At 39.3% G+C, this 22,311-nt stretch overlaps 1 protein-coding gene across 1 annotated transcript in view; it reads right to left on the bottom strand.

Moving 5' to 3' along the window:
- MLXIPL (MLX interacting protein like) overlaps window positions 1-22,311 on the bottom strand; it is a 146,699-nt gene that overhangs the window by 29,098 nt on the left and 95,290 nt on the right. Inside the window, exons 8-9 of the mRNA XM_089657360.1 lie at window positions 2,010-2,146; window positions 794-1,280 (exon numbers count right to left, since the gene is read on the bottom strand). Coding sequence (XP_089513486.1) covers window positions 794-1,280; window positions 2,010-2,146 — 624 coding nt within the window. The remainder of the gene's footprint in view (window positions 1-793; window positions 1,281-2,009; window positions 2,147-22,311) is intronic.

Below are 22,311 nucleotides of genomic sequence, written 5' to 3'. Positions count from 1 at the left end.
ACTTACCTGTAGACCAAACATGACAGTGACTATGGTTGGGAAAAATCACCAGGGATGCTTAAAGTGTATGTAAAAATAAAATGAAATATATGTTAGCAAACCAGTATAGCAGGACATGTTGTCCAAAAGGAGTTGGAGACATTATTAATATGAGGCAAGCACTACAGATAGGTTCACGAATACGAAACAGCTGCTGGGAGCAGAACAACCATACATAGTGCCTGGCTTCAATAAAAAATAATAATAAATAAAAAAAAATATATATATATGTATATATATGTATATATATATATATATATATATGAAAGAAAAAAATTAGAACGTTATGTACTAGCCATATTAAACCATAGGCAAGATTTGTTTGCCCAGGGTTTCATTTTAATTAAAGTATTTGCAGCAACAGTTTTTTTTTTAAAGATTTAGACCATGTGAATAAAGGGACTGTTGAAAGCCTCTTGTCCCAACTCTTGTCACTGCCACTTTGATGTGTAACAGGTAAATGTAGAAAAAAACATGAAATAAAAAGATTTTTATACTGAAGACCATCATTACATGTATAAGCATACAATAGTTTTCACGATCCCTTGGGCCAGAAGAAGCAATAACATTCATGATTCAGCACTACGGTTGCTAATTAATTATCACAAGCACCCTACAACCACACCACTGATAAGCTCAGCTACACCAGCCTTGTGGCATCTTCCACGATCCCTTTGGCCACATATGATTCAGTCTAAGCTCTGTTTTGGACATTCATTCACATTGATTATTTATTCGTATTTCTTCTCATTACCTGAAATGCAGTGTTGACTGATGTTACAGAGAGATCTTGTTGCTCCTTCAACAGAAGGCCTCCTAGTTTTGCTGGCTGAACCTCTTGCACAAGCTTTTGGCATAGGGAACATATGAGGATTGTCAATGTGCGTTGGAGGCTCAGTGTACAGCGGGTAGATATCTGCATGTATAGTCAGAGGTGCAGCTTGATTTAAGATGGTGGTTTCACTGGTCACTGTAGTATATGGAGGTTTAGGGCAGGATACTGATGGAAATAGCAGATCCTGATCCTGTACCGGAAGATTTGAGGAGATACATTGCAAGGGTATAGATGGGGTGGGTGGGTAAGAGTCATTGGTGTATCTATCAGCAGGTTCTGGATAATGGGACAGTGGTTTGGGTTCAGGGTTGGATGGTGAGCATTGTACTGCAGAACTGTTATAAACAGTTGACAGCGGTGTACTCAGAAAGCAAGGATCTGGTCGGGGAACATACGAGGTGGAAGGCTGGCAAAAAAGAAATAGGAAAATACAAAAATAAAACATAGGGTCTTTGAGATATAAACTTACAAATTAAACACATTACTGGCAAAACGCCAAAATGCAAAAGAGAAGCATATAGAGGAAGCGAGGGAAATATTCGAGTTACTATGAGAGGAAGTGGAAAGCTTCGTAGAGAAAGCAAAATAAACTGATTTTATAAGAAAGTACACAAAGCAATGCAAATATATAAAGTACACTTATCCAAAGCAACCAATCAGAATTGCTTTACCGAAAAATAAATTTTGCTTGCTTATTATGGGTCACTGTACTTTGCACACTGCTCATAGATATATGTTTTTTATAAGCTCAGTCTGACAATAAATTAAATAAAAATGGTACATGTAATAATAAAGAGAAAATAAGCAAGTGCTGCTAAAAAAGTGCATCAAATTAGAAAAGCATATTTAAAACATTTCTAATGCATTGTTCAACCAATAAAGCCTAGGAGCTATAACATATATTCTGGGTAGAATAGTGGGCATTTGATGGAGAGGCTATCCTATCTAAGATTACCACCTTGCCAGCACAGTGAGTAATGTCCCCATAGCCAGAATGCAGCCTTGACCATTATCTATACTTCCGGACCAGTATTTCCAAAACCAGTCATCAGGGACCACCATAAGTATAGCTGCACCTCAAATCAGCAGTCTAATCCTAGACTCATTATACAATGGAAATGAATTATGGGCTAACCGGCAAGGCTCTGTTACAACCAATTGCAGAATGTGGTTGGCTGTTGATTCCCTCACTGAAGCCGGTATAACAGTGGGTTTCTTGGAAACACGCAGGTGGCTGCTGAGAAGGAAAAGGACGCGGGGTGCCAAAAAAATCTGTTAAAGACAAAGAAAAAATATTTAATTTGAATACTGTAGTTTGGAAAAATGAATAACATCACTATTTGTTTATTACAGGTACTTATATAGCGCCATCAATTACGCAGCGCTTTACATATATAATGTACATTCACATCAGTCCCTAACCCTCAAGGGGTGTACAATCTAAGGTCCCTAACTCACATTCATTCATACACATACTAGGGACAATTTAGACAGGATCCAGTTAACCTACCAGCATGTCTTTAGAGTGTGGGAGGAAACCGGAGTAAACCCATGCAGCCACAGGGAGAAGATGCAAACTCCAGGCAGGTGGTACCATGGTTGGGATTTGAACCAACGACCCTAGTACTGCCAGGCGGAAGTGCTAACCATTTAGCCACTGTGCTGCCCGTATTGTGTCTAACCACAACATACAGCAATGGAAGTGTTGAATTCTACAGACTCTTCGAGTTGGAGGTTTTTGTTCACTACATCAGAGAATGGTGTCACAGGCAGCAAGTGGGACCAGTTTAAAATATCTTCTTTGTGGGAAGGACTTTATTATAGTGATGGAGTTGCTTTAAATACCTTGTTGCTGTGCATATTTGGAAATGATACATGTATGTGGAGCCAGCCTTATTTATCCTCTTATCTCACTGCTAATTGAAAAGTACAGATGATGTCCAGTAATGATTAGTAGACAGAGACCATGTGATCTAAGTTACCTAGGCTAGGGAGGCAGATTTCATTCATGGATGATCAATATTTTATTTAAAATAAGAATGTGATTTAGCAATGCTGACATATGCCTATATATTTCATTAAAAGTGTGATAATAGGTCAACTGTGAAGCGGAGGTTCACTAAGCCGGTTCACACCACGTACAGTGCAGCGCTTTTTTCTCTGCATCAAAAAAGTATGAAAAGTAGATTATATGGGTTCCAATGGCATAGTTCACACCAGCACACTGCGTTCCAGAGCTCTTCAGTTTAAAAAAAAAAAGGAGAATATGCTGCTTTTTTCCTGCGCAGAACTGTACTGGTAAAAAGCATCAAAAACACACCAGACCACAATACAGTGAAAAAAAACAGGAAAAGGAAGCAAAATAAAAGCATTAATTGGAAGAGGGGCTTTGACGTCACCATGCTCGATGGTTCCATACTGACACCAGCTGGCAATTTTAGGTTTTTCACCACTGAAAAAAATCCGGAGGACACATTCTGTGCACAAAGCAGTTTATATACAGATTATATGTGAGTGCATTACTTTTATTAATAAAATGGTTTTAAAAGGATGCTACACTATGATTTGATTCATTCCTCTATATCAACCACCATGGAAGGGGAGCCCATTGATTGAGTGGAGGAGGACCCCAAACAGCAAGATACCATCCCATCCATACTTTGCCCCATTTAAAAAGATACAAGCGTTATATGACCTCACTTCATGGTTTGGTCATATACTTGACCTGAGAGCACAACCAGAGGGGGAGCACCCTCCCTCCTAAATTGTAAGCTCCAAGGAGCAGGGCCCTTCTAACCCACTTGTATTGAACTGTATTGTTGCTGTATTGTCTCCCATTATATTGTAAAGCTCTGAGCAAACTCTTGGCGCTATATAAATCCTGTATAATAATAATAATAATAATAATAAATGCAAGTTTTTTTCACACAAAAAATCAAACAAAAGGCATGGGATATTTAATTCTATATAGAGCTTTGCACGTTTTAAGGAGTTTATATATGGACCTTTTTTTGACAATTATATGGACACTGTTTTTGGATACTGATATTGGTTGATTCACTTGTTTTATTTTCATATTTCTTTGAGATAAATAGTAGTCATTTATATGCATATATTATTTACTTTGAGCTTTTTTAAGTGAAGCGCGGCACAATTTGGTAAATAACAAAATAAAAGCATCATTTTAATGAAAAGAAAGATTTTACAATTGAAATGACCCAGAAAAGGGGGGAAAAAAAGAATCTGGAATTTATCAAACGTATAAAAGAAAAGCATAAAAAATGTACTGGAATCTATCAAAAAATCATTTAAAAAATTGCATGAAGAATCGCAGCCGGAACAGATCTGGAGGATGTTTTTGTGGTGTGAACTGGCCCTAAGAACATTAAACAGCCATATAACACATGTTCCGTGATAAATGTGTAGCACCATGTTTGAAATCTGTTCTCCGTTCAGGTTGTCCAGCAATCAGCACTGGAAAACTGCTGGCTATTTACCAGAAACAGCAGCCAACTTGTGAGAGTTGATTTATTAATAGCAAGTAGGCTTTTAACTTTGCAAGGGAATTTGCCCCAGAGCTGAGAGAATGCAGTGGCGTTTGACTTTGCAAAGAATACCCAATCACATGCAAGGAAATAAAATGCAATTCTGCTTGCACATAATTGCATGATGAAAGTCAGCAGGGCTTCACATTATTCACTAAGCTCTGGGGCCAATTCCCTTGCAACTTTCCTTGAAAAGTGAACATCCTATTTGCCTTTAGGAAATTAACCCCATGGTGTCACTAAGCCCCCTTAAGCTATCTAGGTCTTTGACAGCATTAGGGCACAGAGGAAGTGCTTCCCTGTCAGATATTGCAATCACAAGACATAGATAACATGGGCGAGCTGAGTGACACCATGAGTTGTATGGTGTCACTGGTAAATGGATGGTCGTTTTCCAATGCTGATTGCTGGACAACCAGCGCAATGAATTTATTAATATACATGTGTTATATGGCTGTTTAATGTTCATAGAATAATTCTAGGGTGAACTTCCACTATAAGTCTAATAAGACTGTTTTCACCTTTTGCTGAGATGAAGCTAGACTGCAGGTAGGTAATAACTAATACTCCTTAGGGCAACCTAATGTATACAATTAAAAATGCACTATATATAACCAGTGTTATGGAAGCACCCAACATTAAATTGATAGTAAATAATGCAGAAGCAAACCACTCATAGACTACTACTGCTTTGTATACCAGATTCGGTTTACTTTTCTCTGAAGAATAAGTGCTTTTTTTGGATTGTTGGTAAATAGTGTCTGATGCAACATTTATAGTTATTGTGAAACTGGAAACTTCCTACTCAGCGTGCTTATGTTTACGGTCTTGCTGCGGAGGAGGCAGGAGAGGAAGACTCATGGCACAGTGGAACCTGACCATATCACATGTGAGAGCACATCCGGAAATGCCAAACTTAGCTTTTAAAGGGCCATTCACACTGTCTAGACATCATGTGTTTTGTTTAAAGGTGAACTACACAAATACAGCTTTCATGTTCACTACTACCATACAAAACTGTGCAAAAAGTAGAATTTAACTCATTAAAAATACACATACTAAAAATCACCAAATATGGTCAGTAATCATTTTTTAACTCTTCTTCATGTTGCATGGAGGAACAATTATTATGGAAATGTACCAGGTTACAACCCTCAATTTCTGATCTTGTATCCCATCCACTGACAGCACAATTCATGCTGATTTAGATACCATCCATACATCATGAGAGGTAACATTTTTCTTCTTGGCATGTCATACTGAGAAAGGGGAAGACGAGTATTTACAGAAGGAGCTGGAATGGTGAAAAAAATCACAGGAGGAGGTAGAGGAGGGTAGAAGGTTAATCATCTTTGGGAGTAGAAGGGTACTTATCAGAGGTGGATGTAGAATACTACTGATCACAGGAGGAGGTAGAGGAGGGTAGAAGGTTATTCATCTTTGGGAGTAGAAGGGTACTTATCAGAGGTGGATGTAGAATACTATTAATCACAGGAGGAGGTAGAGGAGGGTAGAAGGTTATTCATAGAAGGGTACTTATCAGAGGTGGATGTAGAATACTACTAAATACAGGAGGCGGTAGAGGAGGGTAGAAGGTTATTCATCTTTGGGAGTAGAAGGGTACTTATCAGAGGTGGATGTAGAATACTACTAATCAAAGGAGGGGGTAGAAGGTTATTCATCTTTGGGAGTAGAAGGGTACTTATCAGAGGTGGATGTAGAATACTATTAATCTCAGGAGGAGGTAGAGGAGGGTAGAAGGTTATTCATAGAAGGGTACTTATCAGAGGTGGATGTAGAATACTACTAAATACAGGAGGGGGTAGAGGAGGGTAGAAGGTTATTCATCTTTTTGGAGTAGAAGAGTACTTATCAGAGGTGGATGTAGAATACTACTAATCACAGGAGGAGGTAGAGGAGGGTAGAAGGTTATTCATCTTTGGGAGCAGAAGGGTACTTATCAGAGGTGGATGTAAAATACTACTAATCAAAGGAGGGGGTAGAAGGTTATTCATCTTTGGGAGTAGAAGGGTACTTATCAGAGGTGGATGTAGAATACTACTACTCACAGGAGGGGGTAGAAGAGTACTAAATCACAGGAGGAAGTGGAAGGCTAGTAATCACAGGAGGAGATAGAAGAGGACTGAATCAAAGGATGGTGTGGAAGGATAGTAATCACAGGAGAGGGTAGAAGAGGACTAAATCAAAGGAAGGGACAGAAGAGTACTATTCACAGGAGGAAACAGAAGGGTACTAATCTTCAAGGGTATAAGGGTACTTATCACAGGTTGAGATGGAATAATACTAATCACAGGAGGGATATAAGAGGGTAGAAGGGGACTAAATCAAATAATGGGGTGAAAGACACAGGAGGATGTAGAAGCAGAAGAGTACTAATCTTTGGAGGTTGAAGGGTACTTATCACAGGTGGAGGTGGAATAATAATAACTACAGGAGGGCTTAGAAGAGTACTAAATCACAAGAGGGATTGGAAGGATAGTTATCACAAGAGAGGGTAAGAGAGTACTAAATGAAACGATGGGGTGGAGGAGTACTATTCACAAGAGGAAGTAAAAGGGTACTAATCTTTGTGGGTAGAGAGATACTTATCACAGGAGGAGGTGGAAGAGTACTAATCGCAGGAGGGGGTGAAAGAGCACTATTCTCAGGAGGAAGTAGAAGGGTACTAAATCAAAAGAGGTGGTAGAAGCATGCTAAATTATAGGAGGATGTGGAAGACCATTAATTGCAGGAGCGGGTGGAATGATGGTAATCACAGGAGGGGGTAGAAGGCTGTACAAGAAGGCTGTGCAATGTACAAGAAGAGATAGAAGTGGGTGCAATATACAAGAAGAGATAGAAGTGGGTGCAATGTACAAGAAGAGATAGAAGTGGGTGCAATGTACAAGTTGAGATAGAAGTGGGTGCAATGTACAAGTTGAGATAGAAGTGGGTGCAATGTACAAGAAGAGATAGAAGTGGGTGCAATGTACAAGTTGAGATAGAAGTGGGTGCAATGTACAAGAAGAGATAGAAGTGGGTGCAATGTACAAGAAGAGATAGAAGTGGGTGCAATATACAAGTTGAGATAGAAGTGGGTGCAATGTACAAGTTGAGAGAGAAGTGGGTGCAATATACAAGAAGAGATAGAAGTGGGTGCAATGTACAAGTTGAGATAGAAGTGGGTGCAATGTACAAGAAGAGATAGAAGTGGGTGCAATGTACAAGTTGAGATAGAAGTGGGTGCAATGTACAAGAAGAGATAGAAGTGGGTGCAATGTACAAGTTGAGATAGAAGTGGGTGCAATGTACAAGAAGAGATAGAAGTGGGTGCAATGTACAAGAAGAGATAGAAGTGGGTGCAATATACAAGAAGAGATAGAAGTGGGTGCAATGTACAAGTTGAGAGAGAAGTGGGTGCAATGTACAAGAAGAGATAGAAGTGGGTACAATGTACAAGAAGAGATAGAAGTGGGTACAATGTACAAGTTGAGATAGAAGTGGGTGCAATGTACAAGAAGAGATAGAAGTGGGTGCAATGTACAAGTTGAGATAGAAGTGGGTGCAATGTACAAGAAGAGATAGAAGTGGGTGCAATGTACAAGAAGAGATAGAAGTGGGTGCAATATACAAGTTGAGATAGAAGTGGGTGCAATGTACAAGTTGAGATAGAAGTGGGTGCAATATACAAGAAGAGATAGAAGTGGGTGCAATGTACAAGTTGAGATAGAAGTGGGTGCAATGTACAAGAAGAGATAGAAGTGGGTGCAATGTACAAGTTGAGATAGAAGTGGGTGCAATGTACAAGAAGAGATAGAAGTGGGTGCAATGTACAAGTTGAGATAGAAGTGGGTGCAATGTACAAGAAGAGATAGAAGTGGGTGCAATGTACAAGAAGAGATAGAAGTGGGTGCAATGTACAAGAAGAGATAGAAGTGGGTGCAATATACAAGAAGAGATAGAAGTGGGTGCAATGTACAAGTTGAGAGAGAAGTGGGTGCAATATACAAGAAGAGATAGAAGTGGGTGCAATGTGCAAGTTGAGAGAGAAGTGGGTGCAATGTACAAGAAGAGATAGAAGTGGGTACAATGTACAAGAAGAGATAGAAGTGGGTACAATGTACAAGAAGAGATAGAAGTGGCTGCAATGTACAAGTCACTGACTAAAAGAGTACAAACAGGAACGTAATGCTAGTATTTGCACATGTGCCCAGCAGAAAGATGGATGGGGCTTCTTTTTCTTCTGAAAGGTTTGTAATTTTTTCTGAAGATGTACTTGCATAATATCAGGTTATTTTCGACACAAAGAAAATGTTTACTAGAGATCTTTGCCACAATCATATTAAAGGAATGTTCACACGTGACTAAATTTCGAACTCTTACCAATCGCTGCTAAAGCTTTAGTATAGGCATTGGTGTTAATGAGCTTTAGTATGGGCATTAGACTGTCTTTTTACAAGTGCAGTTTTGAAGAATTTTATAAGCGTTTTACAAGCATTAAAACCGCACCACAAATGCTTCTAATAAACTGTAATGTTAAATAATGCTCCGCAACCGCACCACAAATACCCGGCAAATTACTGCCAGCGCGTTTGTGGAGCATCACCATAGACTTGAATGGGAGGTGCTGAAAGGCTTCAGACTCCTCCTGATGTGACATGAGACTTCAATTTTGAAGCGACGCGACATTAAAGCTTCATGTTTTGATAATGTGAACAGCACTGTGTGCTGCCAATAGTATAATTTGCATAAGTATTTGAGGAACATTAAAAACGCCCCTCAAATGTCTGCCTTCAATACCAGTGAGAACTAGGCCTAAGAGAGAAATATGGAGGCAGCTTTTGTTAACCTTCTTCTGAAAATGCTAGTTGTTTGGCTTCTCCAACTTAAACACGTTCTGTTTCACTGACTCCTGATCTTTGTACTTCGGGGTATACAGATTTAAAAAATAATAGCAAATTTTAATCCTAACTGGCTCCCTTTAAAGGAAAGGTAAAAATAAAAATTTGAATAGTTCTAAATATGTTCAGGTAGTCTGTATTGAGAAAACATTTAGTCTCTAACAACTGACCCCTCCTTATGAAAATGCTGTTTTACTGGCTGATATGTTGATCCAAGGACAACAATAAAACCATTACGCTGATCAAAAGTTCTAACTTTTGTCTGACTTTACTAGCTGCATGCTTGTTCCAGGTCAGTGATTCAGTAAATAACGGACAACAGGCAGCCAGGCAAATAACATTTTCAGAGGAAGGACCGCAAAGTCAGCCTCTGCATTTCTCAGTAGTAAAGGTTTCTATAAAGTCCAACTTCACAGTTTTAAACAAAATTTAAAAAATCTGCTTTTGCACATTTATTTCTCTTCTTCCAGGTTAAATGATGGTAAGCATCTTACAAGCGGAATTCCTGTGAGTCCAGGCAATTGTGGTCACACCCCTGGGATCACAGCACTAATGGACAGAACAACCCTCACTTGTCATTATGGGGTAGATTTACTAAAACTGGACTTTGGTGGTGATATTTGGTGGTAGCCAATCAGCTTCTAACCTCAGCTTGTTCAATGAAGCTTTGGCAGCAAAACCTAGAAGCTGATTGGTTTCTATGCAGAGCTGCACCAGATTTTTCACTCTCCAGTTTTAGTAAATCTCGATGTGAGTGTAGCTGTCCTGGAGTAAGGACTGCTCACTGCTGGAGAAGAAGAAAGTCCTCTGAATTCACTGGACCCACCAAAAGAATGCAGGATTTAGGCTGGGTTCACACTTGTGAGATGCGGTATATCGTATGTGATTCACACAAGGCGAATTGTGTGCGGTGCTATTGGAGCCATACATTTTGTATGCCTCAAATCGCACCACATCCACACCAAAAAGGTGCAGGACCCTTTTTTTGGTCCACACAAGAATCGGAGGGTATCAGCCTGCCGTGCCGATGTCACCCTTTGCTGCTGGAGCCACGTATCTGGCCAGCGGCCATTTTGGAGCCTTTAAATGCATGCATGACTTACCTGCACATACTTACCTGTAACTGTTGCTGCTATTATACTGGATACCACATATAGCTGCTTCATAACAGCTGGTGCTATTTGCTGCTATCATACTAGATGCTACATTAAGCTGCCTGATATGTGATTATCAACACTGGCTGAATAACATTTACTATACTATATAAGCCTTTTGTCCTGGTGGCTTATTTGAGCTACTTAAAGTGGATCTCCTTTTGATGCTGAGCTTACCTGATGCCGGGTGTAAGTGAAACCTGTGAGCAGTTCCTACTACCAGAGACGGTCTACTGAGAGGTCCGGAGTTCATTAGATACAAATGGAGAAACAGAAAAAGGGCGCACCGACCTAGTGCATTATCGTTTAAAATAATTTATTAAAGAAACAAAAATAGGTATCATACTCACAATGGACATAATAACACAGGCATGTCAAACTGAACAAGGTGTATGATCCAAACAACATCTGAGTCCATACGATGGAACCCTGGATGACCAACTGGCTAACACGTTTCGAGGACACAACCTCTTCCTCAGAGCCGACCTAGGTTGTGTCCTCGAAACTCGTTAGCCAGATGGTCATCCAGGGTTCCATCGTATGGACTCAGATGTTGTTTGGATCATACACCTTGTTCAGTTTGACATGCCTGTGTTATTATGTCCATTGTGAGTATGATACTTATTTTTGTTTCTTTAATAAATTATTTTAAACGATAATGCACTAGGTTTGTGCGCCCTTTTTCTGTTTCTCCATTTGTATCTAGTGTATTCGGACCACCCCGATCTGTTGAGGGCAGCAAGCAGTGCATATTCTAGAAAATTCCAGAACATTCCTATTGGGTCTACAGAGTCCTTTTCTAGCGCAGGAGTAAAGTGTTTGTTGTGTCCAGAGTACATTCCCTGGGTATACCAAGCGCCATCGGAGTGTCACATTCCTACCGGGTTCCAAATGACCACCAGTACCCCATATACTACATGCGTAAAATCATTTTACGTCTGGTGAGTGCAAGCACATCCCTTTTTTGCCTATCACGGAAGTCACAAGCACCTTATTATGTGATGGAAGCTGAATGGGAATAATTGATATCTCCCTATCAGGGAATACTGACGCACCTTTCTGAAAACTTCAATGGACTGTTATACAATTATTTATGCAATGTAATGTGTTTACATGATAACATTGTCACTTTATTAGTATATACTGTCTTCATCAAGACATCACTTATTAGCACATCATTTTGCATGTTCATCACTTTTTCATTTTTTGATTATACAAGAATCGGATCGCATGGGTATTCACACTCATGCGATCCGACTCTGCATATCGCACCGTGTTTTGCGGACCAATTTCTTTTTTACATACGCACCCGCAGCGGTTCGCATGAACGGGGTGTGATTGTGATGTGGTGCGGAATTCGCACAGAAAACGCTGCAAATTCTGCACTGCATCAGTGTGAACCAAGGCTTAAGGTATGAATACAGTAATGGCTTTTAAAAAGTAAGTGCAGGTAGGCTTCAGTAGGCTTCAGGGACGGGGATGTGATGAAATATGGAGTTGGGCTTTAATCTTAATCAAACAGAATACTCTTACATTTTTTCCCCTACACTTTACCTTAACAGGTTAAGTATAGAAAGTACTCAATCTGTTATTTACATGGGCGCTGCCAGCCATAAACTCGGAAGTGCTTAAAGCAAAATGATTTCTGAGTTCACTAAATGGAGGAGAGATTGAGCATTTAATCTGCACTCTGTGCCCTCTCTGGCCATTTTCACACATCTTTTGTGGTCCCGAGCTGTCAGGAGAAGTGAGGGGTGAGAGCGCAGGGGGGAAGGTGCTACTTCTGTTGTGCTTAGAAGTGATCAGGTGGCTTTCCAGCTGCCCTAATCACTTCTACATTAAAGCCCTGAGTCTGCTGATACATTTCAGCACAATCTCATGGCTGACATTAAATTTAAAGGGGTTGCATAAAACAGCACATGCAGTCAATGGGCCTCAGTAAATGTAAATTCACCATGATGTGAAGAAATCTCTTTCCTAATTTAGGCTGCATACCTGTAGGCCATGTTGGCCCCCCCCCCCGAAGCCTGTCAAAAAATGGCTGTTCCCTCCATGTCCTTTTCTATTTCCAATGACACCATAGCTATTGGGTACCTGCCTTTTAGCCTCACATGAACAAGCACCATTCCTATTCAAAACCCATGCATTCGTAGTGCACACTCTCTCCCTGAAGCAACAGCTTAGTCTGTCCCCATTGTGCTTGTATGGGTCTCCTCTGAATACCCCGGTTCTATCCTATACTCCAAAACATTATGAAAGGATAATTGGGGTTGATTTGCTAAAATTGAGGAGTGCAAAATCTGGTGCAGCTTTGCCCATGGAAACCAATCAGCTTCCATTTTTTGTCAAAGCTTAACTGAACAAGCTGAAGTTAGACGCTGATTGGCTACCATGCACAGCTGCATCAGATTGTACACTGTCCAGATTTAGTAAATCAACCCCATTGTCTACTCTCTACATGAGCCCTAACCAGGGTCGTATTTACCACAAGGCAAACAAGGCACTTTCCTAGGCTGGCATTTGTTTGGGGGGGGCAGCACCTCCCCCCAGAAGAAGAAATGAAAGAAGGGACACACGCACCATGGGAACCAGGTGGAATCCTGGGGATGTCCAGAGCTGTGAAGATGAGCGTCTCTATATCACCGGGGGCAGGGTGGGGTAGTGGAAGGCTCTCCTGGGTGGGGGGCAGGAGTGTTGTTGGTCAATGTCAGGCTCTATCTGCGGGAGGGGGAAGGGGGGGGGTTGTGTTGGTTGGTGTCTGTGGGGGCAGACGATTTTTGTGTTGCCTAGGGCAGGACAAAACCTAAATACACCACTGGCCCTAACGTGTGTGCATGATTGCATGGTAAGGACCTTAGACTGTAAGCTCTTAAGCTCTGTACACACCATGAGAATATTGGACGAACGATTGTCCATTTTTTTGCATGCTAGTCTCATATCGGTAATGAAAAGATGACTATAGTTACGAAAATTCTCATAGGACAGAATAAAAGTTTGGATGTGATGTCATGTATTGTAATGTATTTGTATTGTATTTTCAGACAAAACTGTACTGATTAAATGATACTTGTACGATCCGGTACCATACGGGAACATTTTTCGTGCTTGTCCCTTCTAATTGTTTGGGATGAAAGCTGTGTACTAATGATCAGATTATTGTATGATTGCTTCAAAAGCAGTATTTTTCTTGCAATTTTAAGATTGTGTGCACTAGGCTTTAGAAAGCAGGGACTGGGGTCATTGTACAATAAAATGGTTGCTGCATACATAGTTAAAGCTATATAAATGCCTATAATAAATGTATATAACAGTATATACATCAGTTCATTCATTTACTGGGGATTAGGAAGTTATATGCACAAAAAAAGATCAAAGAAAACACAAAGTTTATAATATACTGTATATATGAACAGAAACTAAAATGTATGAAACTGTTGTGCAAGTTCAGTATAACATAAGCATCATGTGCTGTATTATAACATGGAAGGGTCAGTGGGTATTTGACAGGTCAGGATGTGGTCACAGTGGAACACTTGAACTATTCACAGAGGATATAGGTTAGCCACAGGGCTAGGTGGAGCTCTTTCCAAAAGGGGGAAATAAAAATGAAAATTGTTCCTGCCCAAAGAAAACAACTATGAAGGTTGCTGTATGGAATTATGAAACAATGTTCTCTAATCTATACATAAAATGTCATGTGAAAAGCTGGGGTCATGTTTCAGAATGAACTCAATGGGTCATGTTTCAGAAAGCTAAATACTCAATGGTAAAAAAAAAAGGTTCTGTAGTGTTAAGTATTAAAGAAGCTAGAGTCCAGACAAATTCAGATACTTACTTAGCTGCATTTAAAAATACATAGATTTTTAGAATAAACACATAACTATATTATTTGGTTATTTAATGTGTCTAGAACTCAGCTTTAAAGCAGAGCTAAAGTCACATTTGATTGACAGGTGACTGCCAGGTTATATATGTTTCCTCCTGCCTATCAACTGTCATGTACACTGAGCTGCGCATGCACAGCTCAGTGTACATTTACAGCACCACTCTGTTTTGTGATAACGCGACGCCCTTGCACGGTGTGCAAGTGACATCATCACAGCCCAGAAATTCAAACAGCTGAACAGATGGAATCCAGAAGGCCTGGGAGAAGACGGAAGCGCCCAAGACCAGCGGAAGCGCTGACGGCACAGTGCTGGAGGGCATCATGTGACAGGCAAGTCTGCCATAATGTAATAATGTGATGCATACTATCATAATATGTCATAAACAACCGGGAAGCACATTTAATAAAAAAAAGAAAGCAGAGATTAATTACATCTTAAAGATTAACTCCAGCCAAACATCTAATTACACTGCTGAAATACATGTAAAGGAGCTGCATATGAATCCTTGCATATAAATCTGTGTTTGTAGCCCATCAATCCAGTACACACATTATACAATACGGTATACACAGAACAGACATCAAAGCCAGGTTGGTAACCTGATATCTCTCTACTGCACTTAAACTGGAGACTGGTCACCCCCTGCCCCCAACCTCTGAATGGACCAGGGGCGGACTGACAACTCATGGGGCCCCCAGGCAATAGGGGATCATGGGGCCCCTGTGTCCTTGCCCAAACTCAAAAAAGCCTATAAAAAAGGTACCAGGGGCATCTCATGGGGCCCTCTACTGACCCCGGGCCCTTGGGCAGTGCCCGAGTTTCCAAATGGTCAGTCCACCCCTGGAATGGACAGAAAAGATACAGTAGAATGGTGATTAGCAATACCTCTGCTCACTCTGTTTTACTATTTGGGAATATTCCACTGTAACAGATCTGACCTACTAGTAGTGTTCCACCCTCTGAGTGATGTGGTGCAGTGGATTACTAGAGGCAAATACCAAGTTAATAACAGGTGCTAACATTTTATTATCAAACGTGTTACTAAACCCACAACAATAAAGTCAGTCTGTATATGCAGTAAAGCATGCTGGTTATACTCACTGTGGAATCTAAGGGGTTAATCCTGTGCATTGTGTAAAAAGGCTGTTTGATCCTGTCTTCTCTTATCCTCCCCTTCTTTTGCTTTCCCCAATCCATCTGCCATAGTTAGAGCAGCTATGGAAAGTCTGCACATGCTCTGTTTGGTGTGTATAGCTAAAGAGGGTGCATGTGATTGGCACAGAGCCAGACAGAGGGTCAGGGGTTATGCAGCCTCATAGGACAGTCATAGAAGAGAATGAAAACTCCTCCTACGAGATTAACCAGTGCTTAGCTGAACACTAATAGAAGTCACAAGACTGCTATATACTGCTGATGAGAAAATGTATTTAGCGGTTTAAATTTACTAAAATAATTGCATTTCCATGTTCTGTGTACTGTGGGAGACCAGATATAGTGAATGCAGGGTCCTGGGTTTAGTGACACCTTAAGTTATTTAAAAAAAAATTTAATTAATACTTTTCTTTAATTAACACACATTTATATAATTTTTTATATCTCTCTAGAGATTGGTTTTAAAAAAAAAATTCAGGAATGGAAAATCTGGATGCTGCAAACAGCAACCAATCAAATCCCAGCTTTCAGCTTTGGTGCGGAAAATTAAACCTAACATTACTGCTAATTATGGGTACACGTCCACATTTTCTTTTTTTTCATAGTGCAAGGCCAGATCTTATAGACGACGTGCCTAGTGTACTCCATACATATTACATACAGATCTGGACTGACCATTTGAAGTCCCCAAGAAGATAGTCTATATTATGCAATGCTCAAATCTACCCAATATCTTCTGTAATCAAAAGGGAAATTTTTGTCAAGATCAAAACTAATGTTTTAAGCTAAATATTAATTAAGCGATCACTTACTGTGGTGGCTTATTTTGTGGGGTTTTTTTACCTCTAGGAGATTTGGCCTAAAAATTTAGCAAAGTTTCTAGGGTGTAACTCCTACTTCCTGCTGGTTTGCGAGAGGTTCTACAAACTACACTGAAATTCTGTACGTTAATCCGAACCAAATCTTTAAAATCTTAAAATTTTGACCATTTTCAAGGCTAAGAGGAAAAGTATTATCAAAGAGAGGGCATAGGGAGCTGGGCAGTACCCTGGAAGACAGGTACCTATGAACATTTTTTTTAAAATACCATTTGGCAGAGAGTATTGACTTTAATAATGCCTAATCACTTTGCCTTTCACACCTGTTCACCCCCTATGGACCAGAGCAATTTTTACATTTCTACTATGGACATGTTTATTCAGTGACAACTTTGTCATTACTTAAGATAAAAATGTAATACAAATATTCTTTTTGTGAATATTGTCCTGCAACAATGGTTTTTTTTTTTTGCACAATCCTTAAATAATTAAACTTAACCACTTCCCATCCGGCCCATGTATATAAATGGCCGGGCGGGAGCAGTGCAGGAGCGAGTTGCCGTTCATAAATAGCACCCATATTTTCAGCCTGTGTGCACTCCCTAGGAGCGGGCGGTATGGAGGAACACCGATCCCTGTACGGGACCTCTGTGTGAGGTCCTGATCATGTGATCACTGATTGGCCAATTACATAAGATAAAAATGTAATACATATATTGTTTTTTTTAAGGACAAACAGTTTCTTTTTGTGAATATTGTCTTGCAACAATGATTTTTTTTTTGCAATCCTTAAACAATTAAACTTAAAAATAAATAGAATTACTGCATGTAAAAAGTAGGGATTTCATTCTGTAATTTGTGCTGATTAAAATGACACTAAAATTATGATTCTGGTACAAAGCATTGCAAAGTTATTTACAAATTAAATAAAGTGTTTTTTTCTTCAATTTTGCACTTTTTTAAAAGTGAAATCTATGATTATATGTTAAAGGTGTAAAATAATAATGAACAAAAAAAAAAAAAAGTTTAAATATTATTAGTTACTAAAATAGAAACTAAAGAAAAAAAAACATCAGGAAAAAAATAATGTAGAAGGGAAATAATGAGTTAATTAGGGTTGATTAGAGTAAACTAAGGGTTAATAAGGGGTTTAACAGAGAAACATCTACTTAAAAAAAAACCTAAAAACTTTTTTTTTTGGTTGCTTTAAATTGAAGTTCATCCCTTTGATTTGTAGATGAATTAACAAATACAAAATTAAACATTGTTTCTTTTGAGCAATGTTGTTGATAACCATTGCCAGACTGCTTGCCTTTGACAGCTGTCAGAACTTTCTCTGTGTACTTGGCAATGCTGCTTTGATTAATTAGAGCTGAATTGCCTGTAGTGACAGGGGAGGTCCTGGCAGCAGAAGGACTGGATGTGTTACTCACACCCTGTATACAATGATTATATTTTTTGGGGGTGTTTAACAACTGCAACTGGCTAAAGTGAAACATTAGAAATGCACAATTCCTTTAGGTGCCCTACACATGCCTGTTAAGTGGGGCATCTGTACCTGTATACAGTGTACTACTGTAAAGCAAAAATTACATTTACAAAGAAAACAAAACTCCATTTAAAGTGTTAGTTCACCTTTACAGAAAAATTTAAAGGTGAATTAACACTGGACATCCTCCCCATCTTCCAGTCCTGGCACTACTTACCTCCAGGGTTGCTGAGCCGTCAGCCCCCTTGCAGCTGCTCCAGTAATCCAGGGATCCAGTGATTTGAAATCTCCCATTTTACTCCATCATTATCACTTCCAGCATGGACCAGAATGATTCTGATTGGTCAGAGCTATCATGCTGAGCAATTAGAAATCCATCTGGTCTGTCCCTGAAGTGCTGATGGAAAAGAGTGGGGATTTCATATCTGGACCACTGGAGCAGCTTCAGGGGTGCTGACAGTACAGCAACCCCAGGGGTATGTAAAGGGGGGACCAGGGGGGTGGGGAGGGTGTCCGATGTTAGTTCACCTTTACATTGTTTTTGTGAAGGTGAACTAACACTTTACATTTCCTTGCCAGCTTGGTTTCTCTGTAAAAAAAAAAGGTACATGCCAAAATATGCATTTTGTGGAACATTTGGGAAGGTCCCTTTGTGTTTTTTATATTTACATAAAAAAAGAATCTGGCAGAGAAATTACCTGCTAATGTTTTTTTTCTTTCTAAAATGTCACTTTTGCTGTAATAAATCATACAGCAAAAATGACAAAAAATTGTGCAGCCCCCCTCCAAAATCAATACCAGAACCGTTATTCTTTATAATAACTTGCCTGAGTGGGAACCTGGATTACTTCCCCTTGCAGTCAGACTCCAACTGCTGTCAATCACAGCCAGTTAGAAGTGATCGGGGGGGCAGGGCCAAGCCACATTCTGTGATTCTCATAGACATGCAGAGACGGCTTGGGAGCAAGCATGCAAAATCAGCAGGGGAAAGGGCCTGGAGCGCCGGTAAGGGACCCGAGAAGAGGAGGATCGGGGCTGCTCTGTGCAAAACCATTACACAGTGCACGTAAGTATGCAGATAAGTAAGACATGTTTGTTATTTAACAAAAAAAAATAATATATATATATATATATATATATATACAGTTGTGTTCAAAATAATAGAGGTGTGTTGAAAAAAGTGAATATAGCTGAAAATCCTTCTAATAGCTTTTATTTCCATACACACAAATACATTGGGAACACTACACATTCTATTCCAAATCAAAACATGAAGAAAAATATATCAAATTTGTGTTGTTCCTCTAAAAAAATGTAAGAAAAGTGAATATTAGACTGTTCAAAAAAATAGCAGTGTTTGTATTCTTCTTTACAAACTCAAACATTCACTATATAAACTGAAAAATGTTTGAAGATTTTGCTTTCCTTTGATTCACTTAATGAATATTTAGTTGTATAAGCACTGTTTCTGAGAACTGCTGTACATCTGTGTTGCATGGAGTCAACCAACTTCTGGCACCTGTGAACAGGTATTCCAGCCCAAGATGATTGGACTACATTCCACAGTTCTTCTCTATTTCTTGGTTTTGCCTCAGAAACTGCATTTTTGATGTCACCCCACAAGTTTTCTATTGGATTAAGATCCGGGGATTGGGCTGTCCACTCCATAACATCAATTTTTTTGGTCTGGAACCAAGATGTTGCACGTTTACTGGTGTGTTTAGGGTCATTGTCTTGTTGGAACATCCATTTCAAGGGCATTTCCTCTTCAGCATAAGGCAGCATGACCTCTTCAAATATTCTGATGTATTCAAACTGATCCATGATCCCTGGAATGCGATAAATAGGCCCAACACCGTAGTATGAGAAACATCCCCATATCATGATGCTTGCGCAACCATGCTTCACTGTCTTCACAGTGTACTGTGGCCTGAATTCAGTGTTTGGGGGTCGTCTGACAAACTGTCTCCGGCCACTAGACCCAAAAAGAACAATCTTACTTTCATCAGTCCACAAAATGTTGCGCCATTTCTCTTTAGGCCAGTCAATGTGCTCTTTGGCAAATTGTAACCTCTTCAGCACATCTTTTTTCCAACAGTGGGACTGTGCGGGGGCTTCTTGCAGATAGCTTGGCTTCACATAGGAGTCTTCTAATTGTAACAGTACTCACAGGTAACTTTACACCTTCTTTGATCTTCCTGGAGCTGATTGTTGGCTGAGTCCTTGCCATTTTGGCTATTCTTCTATCCAATTCGAATGGTAGTTTTTCGCTTTCTTCCATGTCTTTCAGGTTTTGGTTGCCATTTTAAAGCATTTGTGATCATTTTAGCTGAGCAGCCTATCATTTTCTGCACTTCTTTATATGTTTTCCCCTCTCCAATCAACTTTTTAATCAAGGTACGCTGTTCTTCTGAACAATGTCTGGAACGACCCATTTTCCTCAGAATTTCAGAGAGAAATGCACTGTAACCAGCATGTACAACATTTGCTGCCTTCCTTCCTTAAATAAGGGCAATAATTGCCACCTGTTTTTCAAAGAATGAATGACCTCACTAATAGAACTGCACACCGCTATTATTTTGAACATGCCCCTTTCAATTAGTGATTCAATTACACAGAATCAGCAGCATGCATGTCATGACTGTTGGGTCTGTTGGATTTCTATTACTCTACTACACCTGCTAGTAAATTATTTGCCATGTGGAAATATCATTTCTACCAAAAACAGTGATTGATCAGGTTAGTGATGACTGTCTGCTATTATTTTGAACACAACTGTATATGTATATATATATTTAAATGTGTAACTTTAGTATCACTTTAAGTTCAGACATACTTCAGATAACTCTTTTACTTGAGAAAACAATGAAGGTCACCTATGCAGCATTTATGTAGGTAAATTGGACAATTTTATAAGAACACAAGATAAAAAATTTAATTGTGAGATAAAATAAAAACAAATATAGTTAAAATAACAACTCTCGTATTGATTGTAAGTAGCAGAATCTTATCAGATTTCATATTTTTCCTCATTTATGGTTATAAACTTATATTTAGTTACTATGCGTTGCTACACTTTAAATTAGATCACTGTTCTTTGTCCTTCCCTATTAAAATTAGTTTGTTTAGCAGCATGTATTAACCCTTTCACTTCCTCCCCAATATCTCTAGAATTTCTCTTAGCCCTTCTTGTACTTGCTTCTCTTTTTTACTTTGAAATTTTCCAATAATACTTTAAATTTGTCAGATCGTTGGCCTTTACCCTGTCTGACTTTTACTCTGTGTTTATCTATGGGCAGGGCTCTATCTAAGCCTCTGCTATGGATCTGAATGGTTTTCATATATTTTGAAAGTGTCACATTTAGGGTCTCCTGTGTCATTCCCACCTGTCTGCACATTACTAAAACCATTATCCAGTTTAGGTTGCCAGAATTGGGTGTCATAGACACATTATTAAAAAATAGTTCAAAGGGAATTCACAAAATATTGTAGACAATGCTTTGTATAGTTCCATTAAAATACCCAATTGCTATCAACAGATAATTGTGTAATTTTAAAACCAATGGTCCAATTTGTCTAGAAAAAAAAAGCCGTGCAGCATGGAAACGAAAACTTTGCCCTGGTCCTGCAATGGTTAAGGACACTAAATGCATATCTATCTCTATCTGTTCCTCTTACTAAAGGCACGCTGGAGAAATTTTTTTTTTATTCTGATTCTCTGGAAAATCTATTGTGGGGCTGATTTCCTGGGGAAGTCATGTGTTACAGGGTGGGGTTGTTTTGAGGTCTGTAGGCCTGGCACATGCTTTCCAGCCATAATCAGTCATAACCTGAAGATTTCCAAGCTAGACATCTAATAAATTGAACATCATACAATCTAAGGTCAGCTTAGTCTGCTTTTTCTTTGGGTGTACTGTCCAGAGTACTGATCTAACATATTTCGGGCCTCTCAAAAAAACAGTGGGCCTGTTTCAAAGTAATGCTTTTGTGGGCTCTTCTCAACAAACCAGACATTACGTGATTAACAGCCCCTTCTACATTGGCACTCAAAACTGCACCCCAAGAAGTAAATAGTAAGCTCCATTTGGGTAATGCTACATCTTAAAATTAAAATAAAAAGGGGACCCTGACCAGCCTAAAAAAGAACAATTAAGTATTTTAAATGCTTACTTCCCGAATACCCAACTGTGGCCCAAAGGTAGCATGTGGCCCTCAGACCCCAGCAATGTGCAATGTGAACATTGATTAGGGCAACAGCAGTTATGTCTACTAGCCTCATGTAACATTTTCCCAGTTTGTATTGTCTTCTGTAGGATATGTGCAGTCAAAAATATAGCACATCCACACTTTTGACACTCATTTCCTCTATTAGGTCTGCAATCTGTGACATGCCTCTAAAGCAATACATATATTGAAGTTAAGTGCAGCCCTTTGATGATGTCAGGGCAATTGAATATCCCTATAGATCATAAGTTGACAACCAAAAACTTA

This window comes from Staurois parvus, unplaced genomic scaffold (genome assembly GCF_062004578.1).
Source record: "Staurois parvus isolate SC_StPar_1 unplaced genomic scaffold, SC_StPar_1.0 ptg000029l, whole genome shotgun sequence".
Classification (NCBI taxonomy): Eukaryota; Metazoa; Chordata; class Amphibia; order Anura; family Ranidae; genus Staurois; species Staurois parvus.
This window is presented reverse-complemented; position numbering and strand designations above follow the sequence as displayed.